The sequence below is a fragment of the Phycodurus eques genome, chromosome 6 (genome assembly GCF_024500275.1).
Source record: "Phycodurus eques isolate BA_2022a chromosome 6, UOR_Pequ_1.1, whole genome shotgun sequence".
Lineage (NCBI taxonomy): Eukaryota > Metazoa > Chordata > Actinopteri > Syngnathiformes > Syngnathidae > Phycodurus > Phycodurus eques.
Window position 1 is genome coordinate 14,483,727 of NC_084530.1, and position 23,304 is coordinate 14,507,030.

General features: G+C 41.6%; 1 protein-coding gene across 4 annotated transcripts; it reads left to right on the top strand.

Annotated features, from left to right (window-relative positions):
* Positions 1-1,023: 1,023 nt before the first annotated feature.
* Positions 1,024-23,304, top strand: pcdh10a (protocadherin 10a). 4 transcript variants are annotated; one of them, XM_061680425.1, is made up of 6 exons: positions 1,025-3,648; positions 5,056-5,114; positions 5,744-5,850; positions 20,321-20,481; positions 20,550-20,704; positions 22,284-23,304. In XM_061680425.1, exons 1-5 carry the CDS (start codon positions 1,102-1,104, stop codon positions 20,667-20,669), a joined length of 2,994 nt encoding a protein of 997 aa, XP_061536409.1. In that variant the 5' UTR covers positions 1,025-1,101; the 3' UTR covers positions 20,670-20,704; positions 22,284-23,304. The 4 variants fall into 4 exon arrangements, with proteins under 4 accessions (XP_061536410.1, XP_061536409.1, XP_061536407.1 ...); XM_061680426.1 differs by lacking the exon at positions 20,550-20,704 and having other exon boundaries at positions 1,024-3,648; XM_061680423.1 differs by having other exon boundaries at positions 1,026-3,648; positions 20,321-20,704.

Sequence of the window (23,304 nt, forward strand, 5' to 3'; positions counted from 1 at the left end):
ATATATATATATATATATATATGTATATGTATATATACACACATATATATATATATATACTGTATGGCTCATGTAGCTATTAAGTTCCAGAGACCACTCACCACTGCAATAAATACATTTTAAAAAAAGAAAAGAAATTCTGGAATAATTGCACCGCTGGCTGCTGGTAACATTCCAACGTCTTTTTGTAAAATTTTAAGTGACCGACTGTATATGACAATATAATTACAACAGGTAGCCAACATTTTGGAGCAAAAAAAAGCATTCCCTCGACAGAGTGCGTGCAGCCCCGTTGGTTCCTTCCAATCATCTCTATTATTGTAGTCTGTTATTTCGACGAATGTGTAAAACATTGAATTACCCTGTTACCGCCGAGGCTTTGCCTGGAGGAGAAGAGGGGAAGAGATGAGGAGCGCAACTGCGCTTAACTGGTTTTGTTAAGAGGCTCGAGAGTGAGCGCTGGCTGGCATCGCGGAGCCCCAATCAGGGGGCATTACGCGCGGTCCTTGAGCTCACCATTGGCTGGTGGGGAAAGAAGCTGTGAGCAAAACCAACCCGCAGCTCACAGTCGCTTGACAGAAGCCGAGCAGAGAACAGCATCCGCTTTGAGCGCACGGACACACCGATTACATTCACGTAGCGAGGTTGAGAAAAAGCCCTGCTATTCGTCACAGTCTAGAAATTGTAGATATTTTTCCTTTCCCCATCCCCTCTACAAGCCAGGACTTGCTTATTTTGTCGTATGACTTTTTGTGAAGAAGGGGACAGTGTTTCTTTTTCTGCGCACAGGAAGTGTTTGCTATGCACCCTGGCTCCAGCCCGACGCCAAAAACTTACAGCCCGGTGGAGAATTGATTAAAACAGATGGCTGTGCTTCACACATCGCAAACGACTAGATGTTACACTTACCCATGTCAAAGGAGGGGAATTTCACAAACGGAAACCTTTGTTTCCTTTTAAGCTTACTGCCATTTTTAAGGCAGATAACTTGGGAAATGCGCGCTGCCTGTAAAAAATAAGGATTTAGAGCTTCTTTTTTTTTTTTAACTTTTTTTTTTTTTTTTTTTTTCTTGAAGTGCACTTCGCAGGGAGGGAGCAGACATGATTCGGTTGCTTTTTCTGGTCTCCATCCTGGATGGTGCGCTCTCTCAGCTCCGCTACTCCGTGGCAGAGGAGCAGGAGCCCGGGACCGTGGTTGGGAATATCGCGGAGGATTTGGGGCTGGACATGACCAAACTTTCCGCTCGCCGCTTCCAGACTGTGCCCAGTTCACGGACACCCTATCTAGAAATGAACTTAGAAAACGGCGCGCTCGTGGTGAGGGAGAAAATTGACCGAGAAGAAATCTGCAAGCAGACCATCCCGTGCCTAATGCACTTGGAAGTGTTTTTGGAGAACCCGTTGGAACTCTTTCGCGTCGAGATCGAAGTGCTGGACATCAACGACAATCCACCCAGTTTTCCCGAGCCGGATATTTCGGTGGAGATATCTGAGAGCGCCATCCCCGGGACGCGCTTCCCAGTGGAGAACGCCTTCGACCCGGACGTGGGCGCAAACGCTCTCAGCACATACGCCATCACCAATAATAACCATTTTTACTTGGACGTGCAGACTCAAAGCGACGGGAACAAGTTCGCCGAGCTCGTGCTGGAGAAGCCTCTGGACAGGGAGCAGCAAGCGGTTCACCGCTACGTGCTCACCGCCGTGGACGGGGGAAACCCGCAGCGCACCGGGACCGCGCTCCTGGTCGTGAAAGTTCTCGACTCCAACGACAACGCGCCCACATTCGACCAGTCCGTCTACACGGTGAACTTACGGGAAAACTCCCCCGTGGGCACCCAAGTCATTCAGCTCAACGCCACTGACGTCGACGAGGGGCAAAACGGGGAAATTATTTATTCGTTCAGCAACCACAATACCCCGCGGATTAAAGACTTATTCAGCATCGATGCCAGGACGGGTAGGATAGAGGTGGCGGGTGTGGTGGACTACGAGGAGAGCAACACGCACCAGATTTACGTGCAAGCCAAAGATTTGGGGGCGAACGCCGTGCCCGCTCATTGCAAAGTGCTCGTGAAACTGCTGGACGCGAACGATAACACTCCAGAGATCGGCTTCAGCACTGTGACCGAGTCCGTGAGCGAGCAGGACGCCCCGGGCACAGTCATCGCACTTTTCAGCGTCTCGGATCGGGACTCGGGCGAGAACGGTTTAATGAGCTGCGAGATCCTGGGAGATGTCCCTTTCAAGCTGAAGTCGTCTTTCAAAAACTACTACACTATCGTGACGGACGGCCCGCTGGACCGAGAGACGACGGAGTCCTACACGATCACAGTGGTGGCGAAAGATAAGGGCCAGCCCGCTCTTGCCGCCAGCAAGTCCATTAAAGTGCACGTCTCTGATGACAATGACAACGCGCCCCGTTTTACGCAGGTGCTTTATGACGTGTATGTGACTGAGAATAATGTGCCCGGGGCTTTCATTCACGCTGTGAGCGCTTTAGACCCTGATATCGGCCAGAACGCTCTTATTACTTACTCCATATTGGAGTGTGACATCCAGGGCATGTCTGTGGACACTTATGTTTCCATAAATCAGGACACCGGTTACCTTTACGCACTGCGCTCTTTCGATTATGAGCAGCTCAAAGAGTTTAGCTTCATGGTCCAGGCTAAGGACACAGGAACACCTGAGCTTTTCTCAAATGCCACTGTGAATGTTATAATAGTGGACCAAAATGATAACGCCCCAACTGTCATAGCCCCCATTGGTAAAAACGGCACGGCGAAGGAGCCCCTGCCACGCACTGCTGAGCCTGGCTACCTTGTGACACGCGTCGTGGCCATGGATGCGGATGATGGCGAGAACGCACGGCTGTCTTACAGCATCTTGCGGGGCAACGAGATGGGCATGTTTCGTATGGACTGGAGGACAGGCGAGCTGAGGACCGCCCGCCGGATCGCTCTCAAGCGGGACTCTCAGGGCCATTATGACCTACTAATAGAAGTGAGGGACCACGGACAGCCCCCCCTGTCATCCTCGGCCAGTGTGAGTGTGATATTAGTGGACAGTGTGGTCGAAGGTCGCGGTGGGGATCGTGGCTCCGCCTCGAAGGCAAAGGAAACCTCTCTTGACCTGACGCTCATTCTGATCATAGCCCTCGGCTCTGTGTCCTTTATCTTCCTCTTGGCTATGATTGTCTTGGCCGTGCGCTGCCAAAAGGACAAGAAACTCAACCTGTACACTTGCCTGTTGGCCGGTGACTGTTGCATGTGTTGCAGCTCCTGCTGTAGCAGGCACGCTCGAGGCCGCAAGCAGAAGAAGCTCAGCAAGTCAGACATCATGTTGGTTCAGAGTACCAATGTGACATCAGGTGTTGGGCCTGTGGGGCAGGTGCCCGTGGAGGAGTCTGGAGTGGGGAGTCTGGGAGGGGGATTTGGCTCCCACCACCACCAGGACCAGAACTCCTACTGCTACCAAGTGTGTCTGACACCAGAGTCTGCCAAAACTGATCTGATGTTCCTAAAACCATGCAGTCCCTCCCGAAGCACTGATACGGATCACACCAACCCGTGTGGCGCCTTAGTTACTGGTTACAGCGACCAACAACCAGACATCATATCCAACGGCAGCATTCTTTCCAGTGAGGTAAAAAAAAAAAAAAAAAAAAAAAAACAGCATGATTTTTCTCCCCACGACAAGACGCATGAAAATGTTAACATTTAACACTATCATATAGGCAGAAATAAATATCCAACCATGTGTTTCATGTTTTCTATTCAAGCCATGTCAAACCAAAGTCCTTCCACAGATGGAAATTGTATTGAATGACTGTTTAGCTTTGTGGCCTTTAATCATTGTCATGCCTAATGGTGATTAAGACATGTCAATTGTTAACTCTCATGTGGCTGCAGACAAAGTTCATATGAGTATTTTTCCAGTCAGACTACATCTTTGAGTCTTTAAAGTATAGTTTTTATTATTTGAAGTATCATTTTATTTGCTTTGATAGGAATGGTTTGACCTCCAGTGCACAGACAGACTATGCGTGTTTTGCATATAGTGTGTACATATTGTGTAATTGCAAGGCCATTTGAAGTTAATTTGCAGGAGAGATCATCTTCATAGTCAGTTTTATTTATCGAAATTACAGTGCAGAGAATCTTCATTTCTTAGAATATTTGTAGAAAAAAAATAGCCAAGAACTAAACTCTCTGTGTGAAAGATGATATAGATCTAATAACGTCCGTTTCTTCAATCAGAATCATCTTTATCATGTCCAAAAAACACACAAGGAATTTGTCTCCGGTAGTTGGAGCCGCTCTCGTACAACAACAGACAGTCAATTGACAGAACACTTTTGAGACATAAAGACATTGACAAAAAAAAAAAAACAGTCACTGAGCAGTAAAGGGCTGCTAGTTATCTGGTAATGCCGTTTTTTTTTTTTCAAGGAATGATTCATATATATATATATATATATATATATATATATATATATATATATATCTGTGTGTGTGTGTGTGTGTGTGTGTGTGTATATAGTTAGATGACCAAAATATAATGAGGCGGCAAACATTAGGAGAAAAAAGATAAGTGAGTTGGTGGCCCCATTTTGTGCTCAGCCTGTACGTTTTGCACCGGCGAGCTTCGAGGACTTGAAGCTTTTTTGTTGATTGCAGTGTGGCTGGAGTTTTGCCAGACAGCCAGTCACAGTCTTGCCTTTGCTGTGCTTTAAGTATTCTCTGCACGACCCAGCATGGCAGCAGCGTGAACAAAGGTTGTTCAGTCCCAGCGTAGGTTGGCTCAATCATTTACACATTCAATCGCCTCCTAACCCACTCTCCACTGCTCTCTTCTCACCCAGTCATTAAGTGGATACGTGCGTGCAAGTGGATGCATTCAACATCCGTCGTTTTTCTGCCACAGAAAAAATAGTTTTTAACTCTTATACGCTAATGTATGCATTTAAACCTGTGTTTCTCGAATGGTTGTATTCACCTGTGTGTTTATTTGTAGTTGAGATGATCTGATTTGTTTTTATGGGTTTTCTAGAATAAACATCAACGCGCGGAACTCAGCTACCTGGTGGACAGACCAAGACGTGTTAACAGGTAGCGAAAAGCGCACATTGTCTCTCTTGCACACTTATACTCACTTTCACACATACACACACACACACACACACACGCACAGACACACACACAGGATATTAACAATGTGCTGAGGTAGGCGAACCACATAACCATTCACTGTCAGAGGACCGCTAACATCCAGCTGGCCAACGGGAACCACACTCTATTCACAGATCTATAAAACTGAATACTACACCCATCAGTATTAGTCTTGTGGATTCTACATCATTAATTGTGGCTCTGAGAGGCTGCATGGTTCCCAATGTGTCCGTAATGTAGCTCTTCAATTTGGCACCAGTCCCATGACTGGCAGAGCGGTGCCTATTAAAGCTCTAAGACTGGATTTCATTACATGCCATGTGTAACATCCAATTTAGAATCGTGATGGCCGCCGTGACGGTATTAATGCAGCTATGCGTTGGCGGGCTCTGATTCTCTTGTCGTCTCTCTCTCTGTCTCTCTGTCTCTTGCTCTCTCTCTCTCTCTCTCTCCCACCCTCCCTTTGTTCCTTTGTTCTGTCACTTGCACTCTCCTGGCCTTTCAATTAATGAAATATTTTCGTTCTCCTATCCCTCTGTGACCAACTATATTCTGCCTCTCTCCTCCAGTTCGGCATTCCAAGAAGCAGACATCGTGAGCTCTAAAGACAGCGGTCACGGAGATAGCGAACAAGGCGACAGTGACCATGATGCCACGAACCGGGGCCACTCTGCCAGTGAGTTCTTCTAATCATAATCATAGATATCTTTCAGAATAATGTGTTTGTGCATGAGATGTGAATTGAGCTGACTGGGGACTTTTTAATATTTGACTAAGACTGCTCTGACTACATTGTTAGCTGGCTTCCAAGACCAGCGCCAAAAGGTGTTGATTGCATTCTGTATAGAAGGTGAAAAGAGAGATTATTTGGCAAAAGTTTTCTTTGCTTCTCCTCACTCCCCTCTGGTGTTCCGCTGAGTGGTACTGAAAGGACAGCGACTCATTGTTGAGGAAGTGAGGCCTGCAGTTCTTTCCTGGCATTAATCAATAAATTCACTCAAGTGAAAGGCAAAGGCACAAGATAAAGTGACATAATGAGATGCATTCAATCAGGTATATGAATTTTTGCATCCCATTTTATATAAGTCAGCCAATCAACATTGTAAGAAATAGGATTACAGTCTATATCTTGTCCCTTGAATCGTTAAAAGAAAAAAAAGATTATGTTTGGGCCCCAAGGTAATTGTGTTTTTTTTGGATAACTTTTAACTGATTGTAATCCCTCAAGGGGAAATTGAAACTCACACTCAGCTGTGTCTTTTTGTGTTGCGCACCACACATGGAACCAAATCACACACATGCAGGCATGCAAGGAGAGAGGTAATAATGTAAGGATGTTTGCAAACTGTGCTGCAGCACTTGAGTGGGCTTGCTCAAAGGCACCTTGGCTGTAGCTAGGAAACAGACGTGTGCAATATAAATAGACTAAGAAAATAAGGTAAAATAAGAAACGATTAAAAAAAAGATAAAAATACTTATTTGCAGTTGTGAATGTGTGCAAAGTTGCAAATGCAGCAAGGATTTGGATACAAATGCCAGAGGCTTGAATTGCACATAATATTTACATGATTCCCATGATCCTTTGTACTTGAAAAGTGTTCATCATGCAGGGATGAAGAGGCATGGGAGTGTGCAGGGTGATGCTGGGACTACAGAGCACTGTTCAAGTTTAATTTGTATTATTTACAAAATAGATAAACATATTCCGATTTAATTTATTTACTGCCGCATCCCTTTTCTTTGGTTTACAGTGTTGAAGATTCCTTTTTTGTTGACACAGCTTACCATAGCAGTCATCTTGTTTATGCAAACATTCGATTAGGTGTGTACCTGTTTATTGATCCAAGTGGAGTCAGACAAAAAGAGGAGCAACGGAAAATCAGATTTCATATTGAACTGCCCTCTTCCTTTGAGGCTTCACTTTATACAACTCATATTAGACCTCCGTCAAGACCTATATCTGCCAAATATCATATCAGTGCTGGAAATATAAACTAGACTTCTTTGGATCTGCGTTGTAGGACAGTGAACAGTACTCATCAGGCTCTGTGGCATTTGACATTCTTTATCACCTGAGGCGAAACAGAGAGCCATCTATGCGCCACTGATAGTTTAAGTCTCAGCTCTTGCTTATCAAATATTTGAGGAAGGTCACACTGTGTAAACGAGAAAGGCAGCAGCTGAGATTTTAAATATTTGACACTTTATACAGCTGTCGACAGTTCTACTCAAAAAAGTAGGAAAAAAGAACTTCAGAAAAGGGATGACATAGCATTTATGACATGCTGTCTTGATATGCATATTCAATGTTGATTAGGAAGACGGTTTTATCACTTTCCTGTTTGGAATGTTGAATGGCAACTGAAAGAGAGCTAAATTGTAAAGAAATTAAAGTATACTCAGCTCCAGTTTGGCACTGACAATGTTCATTTGGCACTGGTCTGAGAACATACAGTACAGTTTCTTTACTCCGTATTTTATTTCATACATTAACACTTTTCCTTGTGTTAGATTTTTAAGTGAACAGATGACCACTCCAAGGGAGGTAATAGCACATTAGTGGTATTTTCAAATATGGAGGCAGTGTGTGTTTGTGGAGAGGGATGCCAATACAATACCAGTAAGGTATATGTATTTTTTATTTATTTATTTTATTAAATTTTTTGTATTTCATGTGTTATTTTATGTGTTATGCTCCCCATATAGTTATGTGGTCTATCTATCCTTCCTATCGCTTAACCGCTTATCCTCACTAGGGTCATGGGTGTGCTGGCGCCTATCCCATCTGACTTCGGGCAAGAGGCCTGAATCAGTCGCCAGCCAACCGCAGGGCACATAGAAACAAACCACCATTCGCACTCATATTCACACCTACGGGCAATTTAGAGTCTTCAATCAACCTACCACGCATGTTTTTGGGATGTGGGAGGAAACCGGAGTTGCCGGAGAAAACCCACGCAGGCACGGGGAGAACATGCAAACTTCGCACAAATGGAACCAAAACCAAGAAATTAAATAGGGAATTTAGGGAGTTTGATGTTTTTCCATGTATGGACCATGTAAGGCACATAAATCTAAGGTACTGTATTTTCGCGACCATAAGGCACACTTAAAAGTCGTAAATTTTCTCCAAAATGGACGGGGCGGCTTATAATGCGCCGCGCCTTATGTGTACACCGAGTTCCAAAATCTATAAATGTTGTTGTGTGATGAGCGCTCCGCTTGACTGAGTGGGAGCATTTCCTGCCGACACGCTGCTTATACAGAGGAAAAGCGGACGTGGCTGAGGACAGCATGCGGACGTAAAGAGGGAAGAGTGCGCGTGAAGGAGGACGCTAAAGGCACGCCCCCAGTAGGTATATAGCGCCGGTCAAGCCAGCCTCCACTCGTAAAGTAGCAATCAAGCCAGCCGCCCCTAATTTTGTTCGTACTAGGCATTACCGTAATAAATCGCCAACTCGCGGCGAAAGCCACCTTCAAAATAAAAGCTTCCCAATAATACGGACGGCAATGCTCTTCGGTTAAGGTATGCAACCAGCAAGGTAAATTTGAATATTGAGATGCATTAAAAAATGTAGTTTATTAGTTTTCGGAGACTTTTATTTTGAAATACAATATCAGATCTTCATCAAACCTCTTTTAGTGGAGTCCTTGGTGGTCTGTCACACAGATCTGGACTTGTCTTGCGATACCAATGGGATTATGTTAGGGTGGTTTTGGCTCAGTAGGTAGAACAGGTTCGAATCCCTGCTACGACTGTCCGCATGTCGAAGTGTCCTTGGTCAAGACACTGAACTCTAATTTGCTCCCATTGGGCCTGGCAGCGCCTCGCATGGCAGCAGTCGCCCATTGGTTTATGAATGTGTGTGTGAATGTGAGGCTTTGTAAAGCGCTTTGGGCACTCTGATGATGTAGATAAAGTGCTATATATAAGTGCAGTCCATTTACCATTTATTTTTCCTAAGATATCAAATAAACTAAATTTTGTAATGTATCTCAAGATTCAAATGAACTTTGCTGGTTGCATTCCTTAACCGAAGAGCACTGACGTCCGTATTATTGGGAAGCTTTTATTTTGAAGGTGGCTTTCGCTGCAAGTTGGCGACCTATTTCCGTCATTCCTAGTATGAACAAAATTAGGGGCGGCTGGCTTGACTGCTACTTTACGAGTGGAGGCTGCCTTGACCGCAGTCGAAAACTGCACCTACGAAGAGACACGCTTACGAAGTACAATTTAAACTGCAAGCTATCAGTTACACGTAGGAAAATGGGAATTGAGCAGCCGCGAGAGAATTCAAAACGGAAAACGAGCTTCGTCAAGTCAAGAAGACGAAGCTGAGTTTCCGCGGAAAAAAAAGAAAAACAAAATGCGGAAACAAGGCGAGGTGGCCCAAGTTGGAAGACCAACTCGAGCAATGGATTAATGAACTCCAACCGCTGGACATCAATGTAAATAGGGCGTTCAAAGTGAAGTGAGCGGCGTGGGAGCGATGGATGACAGATGGCGAACACAGCTTTACTAAGACGAGGAGGCAGCGCCGGGCGAGTTACGCCACAATTTGTGAATGGATTGTGGATGCTTGGGCTAACGTGTCTGCTTGCACGAGCTTTCGTAAAAGCCGGCATCATTTCTGAGGAGGCGCACGGCAACAAGACTGACTCAAACCTGGCGTGTTTGATTGAAAACCTGCCCAGCTGTTCATTTCGGATACAGAACATGAGGACTTTGATGGATTTGTGGATGAGGATTGATCCAAAAATAACGTGAGTACATTGTTACATACTTCAATAAAGTACAACCGAACTCAGTTTTGCTCCCGCTGCCTTTTTAAAAACATTGTTTTAGCGTGCATGCGTGCTACCGGAAGTTTTAAGATAGCGTATGTTTTACCATGCCTGCCCCCAATAATACGGTGCGCCTTATGCATGTGTTAAATACAGAAATAGACCCCGTAACTGAGACTGCGCCTTTTAATACGGTGCGCCCCAATGGTCATGAAAATACGGTACTTTTATGTGAGTTTTTGCACTCTCTCAAGAGACAGTATGCAGGAATTAAAATGGAATTATCCTCTAAAAGGCATATATTTATTTTGTTGTCTTTGATATTGCCTGGAACTCTACATACTATACAGTGGACCCCTGCTATTCGTGGGGGAACCTGACTACGAATATCAAATTTCCGCATAAAATTGACGCTACCCTAAATGTGATCATAACTGTATGTTTTTTAATAGTTTAGATTACCATAAATATACTACAAACTGTGATCCCAAAATACTTTAATACCATTAAGACACTTAGAAACATCTTAAAAAATTGCTGTAACCCTTATTAAAAAGAGTGAACTGCTTACAGCTAAGCATGCACAGTCACAGTCATGCACAGCAACACATTAAGCATTTCCGATGGAAAGGTTTGGATACGTACCAGTTTCCACTTGTCCATATTTTCAAAGCTACTGGGACGTCATCTGATGGAAAAATAACCTCATTCTTTAAATTATGTAATTGGTATATTCAATAGTTCAGTGTTGGTACTTTTCAAGGTCAAAATTTCATCAAATGTTTTTACCTTTTAATTAAAGATGAAGGGATACTGTAGCTCCTCCACCCAACACTGGTGTGCCACTATGTTCCGCACCAACTCGATTTTGAGTTTCTACATGTTTCCCATGTTGTCACTTTGTGTTTTAGCTTAGCTACCACACTTCCCACGCTGACTCTCAATCACAAATCTAATATGGCTGCTGTTAGATTTCTAATTGGATGAGCAATTGTGTGCAAACAAAATTTTCGTCGAGACACACACCAGCCTTCGGCCGGGGATGACTGGTTAAACGGATGTTTGGTTCAGCGGACAACTAGTTCGATGTTTTTTTTGGGTGTGGGTACAGCTAACGGTGTTTGTTGTCTCAGTTACAGAGATGCTACAATAAAATGTTTGTGAATCTCAGCAAGTCATTGGCTAGGAGCAGAGCGAAGGAACGTGTGTATAGGCATTATTCTGCCTTCTGCCTTCCACCGCGGAAACTAGGTTGAGCGGACAACTAGTTTGATGTTTTTTGTGTGGTTACGGTCGACAGTAACAGCTTGATGTCTCAATTAAAGAGATACTACAAAACATTAAATAGCAGGAATACTGTAGACAGTATTTGCCCACGAAACTAAAAAACTGATGTTTTTTTCCACATGACAGAAAATCTTGAATAGGTGAGTTTTTACGTGAATAACATGATAGGTTAAAAAAAAGTCTGCAAATAGGTTAGAGTTGGCAAAGATAAACCGTTCGTAAAGGCAATAGATACAATCGCATTGGTAGCAGACAAGACCATTGATACAAAATCCTCCAGGAATCCTTAGATACATCGGTTGCAGGGCTGTGGACCGTATATCGTGAGGCTAGAAATCGGTTGCCTGAGGCTTTATGAATTTCTTCTCGTAAAAAAAGGGTGAGAGTTCTTGCGCTGTGCTCGGCAGGTAATGTTATGTTTACAACCAAACACAGCAGTGGTGGATACTAGCGACACTACTAGTTTAACTATATTTCTCCGCAGCGTCACTTAATCAAAATCAAATAGATTTTCAGTATGTGAGCTCCATTCGTGGTCACAGCGATAGCAAAGTAGCGTTCCCCCATCAGTTTTAAACATTGAATGCAACGTCACGTTACGGACCTTGTATCAAGTCCGCCATCGACGAAATGTGCGCCGCAGATTTTTAACATGCAAACAATATGGCAAAGGTAGGTACATCTCTTGTAACTCACCAAACTAATGCTTCTTCTCGAGTCCTTATACGTTCGTGTTGGTACTGTGTAACCCTAAAAAGAAACGTCTGAGAGGAGACAAATCCAGGTATGTCCCGAAGCTGACAACAATCACCAGTTAAATATTATTTGTGCAGAGTTTGCGAGGAGAAAAACTTTAAAATTATTGTATTCTTGTGGTCTATTTAAATTATTTTTATTAATAATAATTAAAAGAATATATATGAAAATATATATATTACAGTGCCATAAAGCAACAATGCTCAGGATTAAGTGATCTTTTACATGTTTGAAAATAGGGTCAGACAAATGTCATTTTATAGAATTGGGTTAAGTCAAGTCAAGGTTCTTTATGATTAAGTCGTGTGCAAATGCAAATTAACTATCACATTTTTTCTGGACCGAATCAAATCGAGAATTGTATCTAATTGTTCCGTCTGTAAAGATATCGTTTTTGAATTGAATCGCTACCTGGGTATCTAGATATATATAGAATCAGCCTCATGCCAGAGATTCCCAAGTTCAGAATAGGTTGATTCATGAATGCTGAACCGCAAATATGTGATCGTCCAGTGTAATTTGCTTCTTGACCTCATATTGATCTTTTCATCTAAAGTGCTGAGTAAAGCTCAGTCAACAACAGTACTGTATACAATTACATCTACTTGTTTAATGTGGGCAGTGTGTGTTGGTTAACATCCTTTTGTGCTGAGCTAAAACCAGCATAGACCTCACATCAGTTTTGTGTATTTCTCCAGAATTTGTCTGCTTAAGCAAATTTGCCAGTGTGTACACATTCAAACGGCTATATGACGCACATTTGTGGCAGAATATCAGCCTTCATTCTGTTTTCATCACACGTTGGATCTCCGCAACACTTGGCTGAGCAGTAATTCATTTCTGAAGCCTTTGCATAGAAATTATCAAAGGGGGTTTAGAGGCAGGTTGTCCTCACAGGACCGCACATCACAATGTCCCTTTTGGTATGTTTCAGATTAGTTAAAATCAAGTGAAAACCATCTGCAGTTGGCATATTATCAACCAGACCTGTATTTGCTAATCGCTCAGCCACCCTTCTGACACGTTAGAAAATAAGGCTACTGATGTTGTTTTAAATCAAAGGGACTGTGCCTGTGAGGTTATCTCCAGATGCTTTTTATAAGTGTGCAAATAGCTTTCCTGAAAGCAGTGTGTCTGGAGTGAAACACTGCTTTGTCAGGATCCGAAGCACAAATGACTGACTGCCACACCCTTATCTGGCCCACACCCTCATTCAGGTTGTTTTATTCTAATAAGGTGCTGTCTTCTCTCTGCATTATGCCCCTTGTCCGCCTAATAGGAAATTGAGTGAACAAGCAAAAAAAAGGCATTTCAGACACGGATGCTGAGATCTGTGAGACGGTAGGGAGAGCAGAAATTATCGTCATGATGACATTTTCGTGAGAACAAACGCCATGACAAATGAGGCAATTAAATCATTGTGGCAGGGGTGTATGAGATTGATGATTATGAATTAGTAGCAGGCATCATGTTTCCCTGTCAGTGATCTGTCAAAGGCATTTAGCAAACAGACTTCTGTAACCACCTTTGCTCACACCCAGGACACAAATTCACGTAGGGAATATAGGGAATAATATTGTAATATAAAAGTATATAGTGTTACTGTGGAATAGTAGTATTTTGCATGATATCTTTACAGACATTTACAGGAACCCAAAATCAGCTGGGATAGGCCCTAGCTCACCCCAACCTCAATGAGAGCAAGTGGTATAGAAAAAGGATGGATGGATAGTTGTTTAAAAAATCTTTAATTGAAAAGATAATTCTTATTTTGCAACAACTTGAGCTATGACAACTTTGGGAAAGTTGTATTGATTTCATTAAAAAGTATCCAGCACATGTTGCTGCATCCAAATAACACACAAACCAGAGATCAATAACCTTGTGGTCACCCAGAGGCTGTACAGGAAGGTGGGATATTAATCAACCAGGCAGCGCATGGGCAAGCAGCCATCTCGACTCTCCATCAAAACATTTAGTAGCTGCCTCTGCGAGGCTCACAACAATTTCTGTGTCTCATTGCTGCGTAGGTGGCAGCCATCTTGCTCTGGTTTTGCCCTGGGAGGTCCGTGGTTTACTCATCAATGGGCAGCCCGTGCAAGGAAGCTTTGCTGTTCCCCTGCCATTTTGAGCTGCTGTCCAAATATTGGTATGCCTGTGTTCTCCCTGGAACAATGAAGAAAATCTAAAATGTGTGAGTGTGTGTGTGTGTGTGTATGTGTGTGTATATATATATATATATATATATATATATATATATATATATATATATATATATATCCATCCATCCATCTTCTGTACCGCTTTATCCTCACATTGGTCGGGGGCGTGCTGGAGCCTATTCCAGCAATCTTCGGGTGTGTGTATATATATATATATATATCGGTGTTTTTCAGAAGAAAATGACACAAAAGGAGAGCGCTAAAGACAGAAAGTCACAAACAGAGGGGTGAATGCAGGGCACATGGGGCGCGGGGGGGGGGGGGGTTGAGTGGGTGTAATCTGAGTATCCACACAGTGCATTGAAACATGTGCCTCATTTATCCCCTCACAATTTGTTTTCGCTCATTTTCATCAGCCTCCACTTGCTGATTGTATGTCAGGCAGCACAATTAGTCAAATCACTCCAACATGGGAGTTCTGAAACGTGCACCGATGTAATGAAAAACAAAATAGTCAGGGGGGGAAATGTGCTGATGGCTTATTAGAAAGTGGATTGTGTTTTCCTTGTGTAGCATTGTTTACCCCCTTGCATGTGTTCGAGTTTGCATGCTTGTGTGTGTGTGTGTGTGTGTGTGTGTGTGTGTGTGTGTGTGTGTGTTTGCCTGCCGGATGAGGTCATGATGAGGGAGAGCGCTGTTGGCAGGGACTGTCATTGCCACTCACTGTTTTGGTTGTTGTTTGCTTCCTGCCCGAGGAAGTGAAGGTGCTTCATGAGGCTCAACAGCCACTGGGTGTCATGCGCACATGGCCCGTCTGCCTGTTCGCTTCCAAGCATTTACATAACTTGGCATATGAGTACTTTTAAGCCTGTGTGTTTGCAAACATATGTGTTGATGTCGCTGTTGGTTAAGCGCAAGCTGACAGGCAAAGACCTTTCTCAAGTTGCCGAGTCTTTGCAAACTATGTTTACCCATCTTCTCCAGCGTACAATACCCCATTGTTGCCTTTGATTTGATTAACACTGATGTACTTTAAGATGAATGAGCATTGTGACTGTCGACCACTTATTTTCACAATGGCCCAGAGAAGATTAGAATACCGAAGAGCAACATAGGCAAATGTCAACAAATCATTAAAAGGCCAAATGCCAATCGTTACTTTAGTTGCCCCTGCATATATATTTTTTGCAGTAGCAGTGTTACAGGATTAAATAATAATAATAAGTCGTAATATTGAAAGGATAAAATTAAACTTCTAATATGTATGACATTGTCATATATAAATAGTAATATGAACAGTACTATTTCAATTATTTTAAAGTTTTTTAAGCAAATTAGATCATATTTGAAAACCAATAAAAGTGTATTTACTCGTATATAAACTCTCCACTTCTGTATAGTATGTATTTAACCACTTTTCTTGCTCCATCTGTGGTGTCCCCCTGTCAATTTTTTGGCCATTGCTCTCGCCATCTGTGTTTTCCGGGGTCCTTCTCTCTGCTCCTGCAGCTTCTCTGCCTTTGCTGCCCCGGAAATCTGTGACTCGCGCTTCTATTTGGCCCACGCTGTTGATTGTCTGGGAGCCTTGTGTCTCATCTGACTTCATGGTCACTGCGGTCGCATTGCCTGCCTTGCTCCCGTTGTGTCCTGAATTAGAAGCATTATTACATCAACACAAGGCACACAAAAACAAGGGCCAGCTTCAGCTATGACCAGTTGATAGTGGTACTTACATGAGCATAGATGATATTTATAGTTGGAATTAGATTCAGATTTCATTTTAAATTTAAAAGTAACTCAAATTAAATGTTGAACGTTGTCATATAATGCTCATTGTCATGTGAGAGGTTACTTACGTGTAAAAAAATTTCACAAAAAAATGTTCTTCATAATTCACTAATTAATTAATTTTGAACTCCTTCTGTTCATGGTCACAAATAGTGAGATGGAGATTATCAAAGCTAATGTTGGGACAAGAAGCAGGTCGCCAGTCAGTCACAGGGCTGACACATATATACATTCCCTCTACCATTCACATCTGTTGCCAATTTAGAAGCTTCAGTTAATCTAACATGCACATTTTTGAACTGTGGGAGGAAACCTGGATACTCGAAATAAACCCTCGCAAGCATGGGTAGACCAAGCGAAAAGGTCAGAGTTACCGCTGGATGTTTTTATATCACACACAGTTAGAGACCCCACAGGAGGAGAAACAAATAGGGACATGCATGCTTACAGCTCTGACAGTGTTTGGTGTACTTCAGATGACCAACACAGCTCACCACACACAAAACCCTATATCTCCCGACAATTGGGACTCTCCTCCCCTAAATCACATGTATGTCGTAGTGACGGGAGACAGGGCATCCAGACTGTCATGAAATACAAAGAAGAGTAGTAATAGAAGAACAAAAATAAACCAGGCTAATTGTTAACTTAATGTGCTAACTCCAAGGTTTGTCAGAAAGGTTCCAGGACGGGTATCACAGAAGATATACAGTAGGTCTGCAACGAGTAATCCAATGTTTTGAGTATTTCGAGGACAAAATAATGCTTGAGGATTTTCTTCTGCCTTGGGGATCCGCTTATTTAACTCACTTGCAGCCCTCACTGCCAGCCCTCACAGTTTGGTACTATTGGTATACTGTATGTTTTTTTTTTATACTTACAAGAAATGCTAAAAAGAAAAAAAAATGCTAAGTTTAAATTGAAATTTGTTGTATTTATTTTTATTTGTTTGAAATTGCTTCACTGAAAATATTTCAAGACAAGAAAATACATTTTGCTGCTCAATGTGAATTTAAGAAATAAAACAGTAGGTCATTAATTTTTAAGTGAAATGGCTTATATTTTCTTGTGTATTCATAATTTATCTTTAACTAAGCAAAAATGAAATTTGTCCGAATACCAGTTTGGTAGGATAACCAAATATTGAAATATTCAATAGCTGCAGCCCTAACAGTCAGTATATCAAATCCAAACTACGAACTATGAGTTTTCCACTTAACTGTGGGCCAAACTATCAAGCAACACATCAACAAAGAGATCCTGCGGTTTTTGCTTCGGTCAGTGCGCGAGAAGCGGGGAGAGTTGCGGCAGGAATACACATGGCTGCTTTGCCATGACAACGTGCATGGATGACATCAAGATGGCTGTGACAACTGAGCTGAGGAGCCCAGAAGAATCCTTCCTGGAGTGTTTCAAGGAGTGGCAGAGATGGCTGGGAAAGTGTGCTAGACTCCAGGTTGATTACTTCAAAGGGAAATTGGAATTTACTGTTTATATTGTGACACCAGGCCTGGAACTCAGTTGCAAAAGCTTTTCCTTGTCATTTTCATTGTCGTGAATGACACGTTATACAAATACAACAGAAACAATGACTTCTCTACTTTCGTAGTCTTTCAGCCCCACCCCCAAAAATCACTCTTAACCAGAGGTGGGTAGTAACATGCTACATTTACTCTGTTACATTTAGTCAAGTAACATTTTCGATAAACTGTACTTGTCAGAGTACTTTAAATGAACTGTACTTTTTACTTTTACTGGAGTATATATGTGAAGAAGGATTGATACTTTTACTCCGTTACAATGATCGACATGCCAGTCGCTGCTTTTATTTATCCATTCTTGTGTGTTTTTAGACTTTTCTTTGACTTCCGCATTGGGCGCCCATTGCACCAATCAAACGAGATCACTTATGTCATTTGACTCTTAATTCACCAATCAGACGACACAAGGCAGTCACATGACCGTGCACGTAGCCTTCGCGAGCCACTCAAAATGGCTCATTTTGGGGTGGGGGGGACAGCCGCACGAGTGTGTTTACAGACCAAAAAACAACAGCTTTGTCATGCAGCTCTTTAATTGTGACTGCCCAAACTTGGACATTTCAGCCCACTTCTAACTTGAGAAAACACCTTGTCGTAAGATGTTTTTGCTGTTGTTTTGATAGTGGATGTGGCAAAATTAGCACACGCACACACACACACACACAATCGCTAAGTTTGTTCAGCAAACAGCTTCTTCATCAAGTCAATTGAAGTGAATACAGCAAATAGTGTTTCTGTAGGGCCCAATGCATGTGTTTTTGTTTTTTTGGCAGTTAAAAATTTAAATGGTGGCAGGTGCTTGTCGACTACCATTTATATATATTTTTGTATTTGATGTTCATGCTCTGATTAAAAAAATAAAATAAAATCTGAAGTTACTGAAAAATTACTCTTTACTTGAGTAGTTTTTTCATTGAGTACTTTCTTATGCTTACTCAAGCAAATGTTTGGATGACTATTTTTTACTTTTACTTGAGTCATAATATTCTAAAGTAACGGTACTCTTACTTGAGTACAATATTTGGCTACTCTACCTCTGCTCTTAACACACCATACCACAGGATAATTGGTCAAGATAATCTTTCAGTGACATTCAACAATCAGGCCTTTGCTGACTTTGATCAGAAAAGAGGAAAATTGCTCAAATTAAGCCTCATATGTGTGTGTTTACCCAGCTTTAGCTGTAATTTATTGTGAGACAGCAATGATTTGTTCGTGTCTATTGTACTTTTTGAAGGTGAACCACACAACTCTTTATAGGTACCTGATTCTAAATGACACAAAATAACTGAAAGAATGTTTAAAATGGACAGAAAAACATAGTAGAGTACTGTATTAAACAACAAATTATGGAGTTAGGTTCAGACAAAAACAAAAACAAAAAAAAACTTTATGGAAAATATAAACACCCACAATGACGACACACTGCCAGTAAAAGGGCAAAAAGATAGTGAGAGGACTGGTCTCAAGCACAACACTATCCTGAAATGTTCCCATCTCTTCACGCAATAAAAATAATACAGTGCTTTTCCTGTCTGTTCTTATTCATTTATTAGTTTAAAGGATATCAAATTGTTGTGATAGGTGCACAGCACACAATAGCAGTATTATCCTGTCTAAGTAAACATAAGTGAAATATTGACAAGGTGCATTTAATGGCATATCCCACTCTCTCTGTGCTTTCTTTGTTCATGGTGGGTAAATATAATTCACAGTAAGATGGTCAGATATTTTGAGAATCATTTTTCTCCCCTAGCAAGAGGAAAGGCAAAGAGGAAAAACAAAAAATCTATACCATCATGGTAATTTCTAGTTATTTACTTGATGTGTTAAGTCATTGTCTGAATATTTTACTTGTTCTTGCCTAACATTTGGAGTACTCTGCATGGGTTTATCTTATCACGCAAATATTTATTTTTATGCACTAACTGGTCAAACTATTAGGTACACCTGCACTGTGGATAATAATGCTATATACTAGAGGTCACTAGTCACATTGTTCACAAGGGTACATTTCTGCAACTGCGGGCTCTTTGACAGAAAGCCATTTTGGCCTTGGGGGAATGGCGAGTGGAAGGGTTGTAGATGGCCCCCTTTTCTTTCTCTCACTATCCTTTTGCCTTCCTCCTCCCTGATGTAAGCCCTCAACCTCCTTTCTCCTTCTTTGATCACACTATTATATTGCTTTTCCACATTTCACCAGCTACATTGAAAAACATGAAGAAACAAAAATCCAATCTGCACAGGAGAAAATTGGCTGCAGGGTGTAATTGTTATGATGGCTCTGTTCATGTTTCTTTTCCTTCATTTATTCCCTTTTATAATCTCGCTCATACACTTATCCCGCCATCCCCCTCTCTTTATTCTCTCTAAGAGAGTGCAATTAACATAACTGAAATCCCTTTCATGCATCTTCTTCTATTATATCATTTCCCATGTTAATATAATCTTTTTTTTACGTGGATGTTTTGTTTTTGGCAGTAACCCTATGTCAATTACAGACTGTCTGGTTGTATAGGGATGATTGACATTGAAGAGCAAGTCGGCAGTTATGTAAATACTTTGCTTTTCGTGTCACATTTCTTCAGATAATTGCAGTTTTTGTTTAAGGGTGGTAGTGCAGTTGTGTGTTTTAAGATGGTGATGCTTGGAGGGGTATATTTTTTAAATGCTGCTTCACTTTGATTGCACATTTAATACAAAATGAATGAGGTTTAGAGGCAAACTGTCCCTTTGAAGAATAGTTTTACTGCACTTTAACTTCTTGTGACATGAATGATAAATCATTTTCAGCTTACACTTCTATTTGTATTTTCACTGACTGCAGGTGCTGATCTGTTCTCCAACTGCACAGAGGAGTGCAAGGCCCTGGGTCATTCTGACCGCTGCTGGATGCCATCCTTCGTCCCATCTGATGCACGCCAGGGGCCAGACTACCGCAGCAACCTCCATGTCCCCGGAATGGACGCTACATTGCCAGACACTGAGGTACCCTCGTCTGTCAACCTCTCCAACCAAGTCGCCTTGACATCGTCCACCGCTTCGTCCAACGATAGGTCATTCTTCACCTTTGGCAAGGATGGTCAAAGGTCACAGTCACACAACAACCTTCACCATCACCTCCATCCCCAACAGCAGCAGTACAGCTCCAGCACGCTAGAGAGGAAAGAGTATGATAGGGGGACCCTTCCGTACAAATCCACTTTTTTCTGTGAGTATCAGTATGAAAAATCCCGAGGACCTTTTGACTTTGGTCAGGTCCAGTACAGATACTAAAAGAGGAACTGCTGAATATCCCTCTTTCTGATCTGGACTATAAACTTTTAGTTCTTCTGTTTTTAAGGAGCTTCAAAGTGCAACTTTAGTTTGTTGTATTGTTCTTTTGCAATTTGTTTTTATCAAATGTAAAGTGTAATCCATTATTGCTTACCCCCCTTTTCTCCAATATCAACCGAAATAGACTTCCCCAGTGCTCTTAAATACTGTCTGTAAGTATGTGACATAAAAAAAATAAATAATTAAATAAAAAAGAATAAGAAGATGAATTGGACTCCCTGAATCTGCTGTGGCCCATTTGTCTCCCTCCCACGCTCTGTAAATTCCCCCTGTAAAAGTCTTGCCAAGCTATCTTTTATTTTTTTTAAAATCTGATGTCCATACATATACAGGTCATCAACATCAAGCTCACCTCATGATTTTATTTGTTTCATTGTCTCACACATCTATCCTAATGCTGTTTATTGTTTATTGATTCTAATCCATAGAAAGAATTAGCTGTACCACTTTATTCTGGAAAAGAATGAGTTCCGTGTGTAGACAAGCATGCTGACAAACATCAGTCAAAAATCTTAAATTAGGAAGGTTGAGCTGCATACATCATATTGATATCAATTGGAACAATAAAAGGGAATTTCCAGCTCCAAAGAGTTCTACAGCATTCATTAGGAGACGATGGCAAATCATTTCCGCGTTCCCACATAGCATGAATAATCTATTAGCTCTAAGAGTAGAGAATGGATTCAACATACACTCAGTAGAGAGGTCATTTCCAATCAAGTCACGAGCATGTACACCGCCATCCTCCATGAAACTGCCTGCTGACTGTGGGCTGTCTCTCAGGTAAAGAATTGTTTGTGACCTACCAAAGTGTGCCAAGCAATTTCTCTGCAGTACAACAATTGCCTGTGTGGAAAAATCATTGCTATTTAGCCTTAAGGTGCAATAACCTGCTCTTAATATAACAGGCTTGCTCATCTCTTCTGCTTCACAGTGTAATGATAAATGTGCAATATAAAAATATATTTTATACCCTTTTGATTTGTGGTTTTATTTTGATTTTGGTCTTTTCAAATAAACGGGCTTCATTATGGCACAGCAGAAGTTGTGATGTTCAGCATGGTGCAAAGACAAGGGGAACAACTCCAGAGGTTGATGCTATGCTAAGATTGTGTCATAGCTAAAATAGCTTCATAGCTAAGATACAGCTAGCTTCATACTGTATATCGATATCATTTTTTATTGACCCATTAATAGATACTGACACCATTTTTGTACTGTGTTTTCTACATAATGTAGACATAAAATTTTAAGTATTCATCGTCACCGTTTTAAAATCCCATTCCTTAGGTTTAGTATTACACACTGGAGGAGGAGCGTTTATGGTGTATAAATATCTTCACAAACAGTCCTTCGTGGCATGTATCCTTCAACGAGCTGTATTTGTAGCCGTAATAGAAACGCCGCATGGGAAATAGTGTCATTTGTCTTAATGACTGTTCTCTGTCTTACAGCCCACAAGAGGATTTGCTAGCTCATTCCATGTGGACCTGTCAGAGACAGCGTGAAGTTCAGTAATAGACCACCAACACTGATGATAGAGACCTCAAACTAAGACTAAATAAACAGAAACCTGGACAAGAACAACTTTGGATAAATGCCATTTTCTCGGGTGGCAAACTATAACAAAGCCTCGGCTTTGGTTGCCAAAAAGAGGCGAGGAGAATTAAATACTGAGTAGCTGTCAAACTTTCATTTTCTGAGGAGCATTCCAAGGCCTTATTCCTCTCAGCAGGACTAAGATCTGGGCTTGAAACAGTCTTGATCTTGTGGATATTTTAAAGTTATCAGCAAAGGAAAGAGCAGTAGTGAAACAGGAATACAAGAGAACATAAAGGACCTGTTCATCCACAGAGGTGGTTTTGGACCCTAGAAAGCTGTGTGTGCCTGTTTACATACATAAAGCGTTATCAACTTGGACCAATGTCATGTGGAGCCCTTTAGCTATTTCTATGGTAACCAGTGAGCCAACTGTACAGAAACTATGTGGGTATATATAATGAGTGACATACAATGTGAAAGACGGCCAGCAGGTGCTATACAGGTACAGTAATTGATGGCACAGGAAAAAAGGACGCAGAGAACTGACTACAAATTCTGTATTTCTGTTTTTGACTGACTGTCTTATGTAACTTTTTCATTTCAGTTCTTTCTGTGTGGTTCACGTGTGGAGAAATACAGTTGCATATGTATTACAACATATAGTTGCAAACAACAATGTGGAGGTTCAGTCCTCTTCTGGATGGCTTTTTACTACAGAAAACGAGATGAAAGGTCATGTTTAGTGTTACGAGAATGTTCTAACTTTTGAACCAGTAATGATTAATGGAAGTGAAGTGATAAATTACCAGGATGTGATTCTTTTAACGCCCTTGGCCTATACAGAAACAATCAGACAGATTCAGTGGTTTTTATCATGCGTGAAAAGTGTTTACTGTGCTATTTTAAAAAGCTTTTAAATTAATATATATCTAT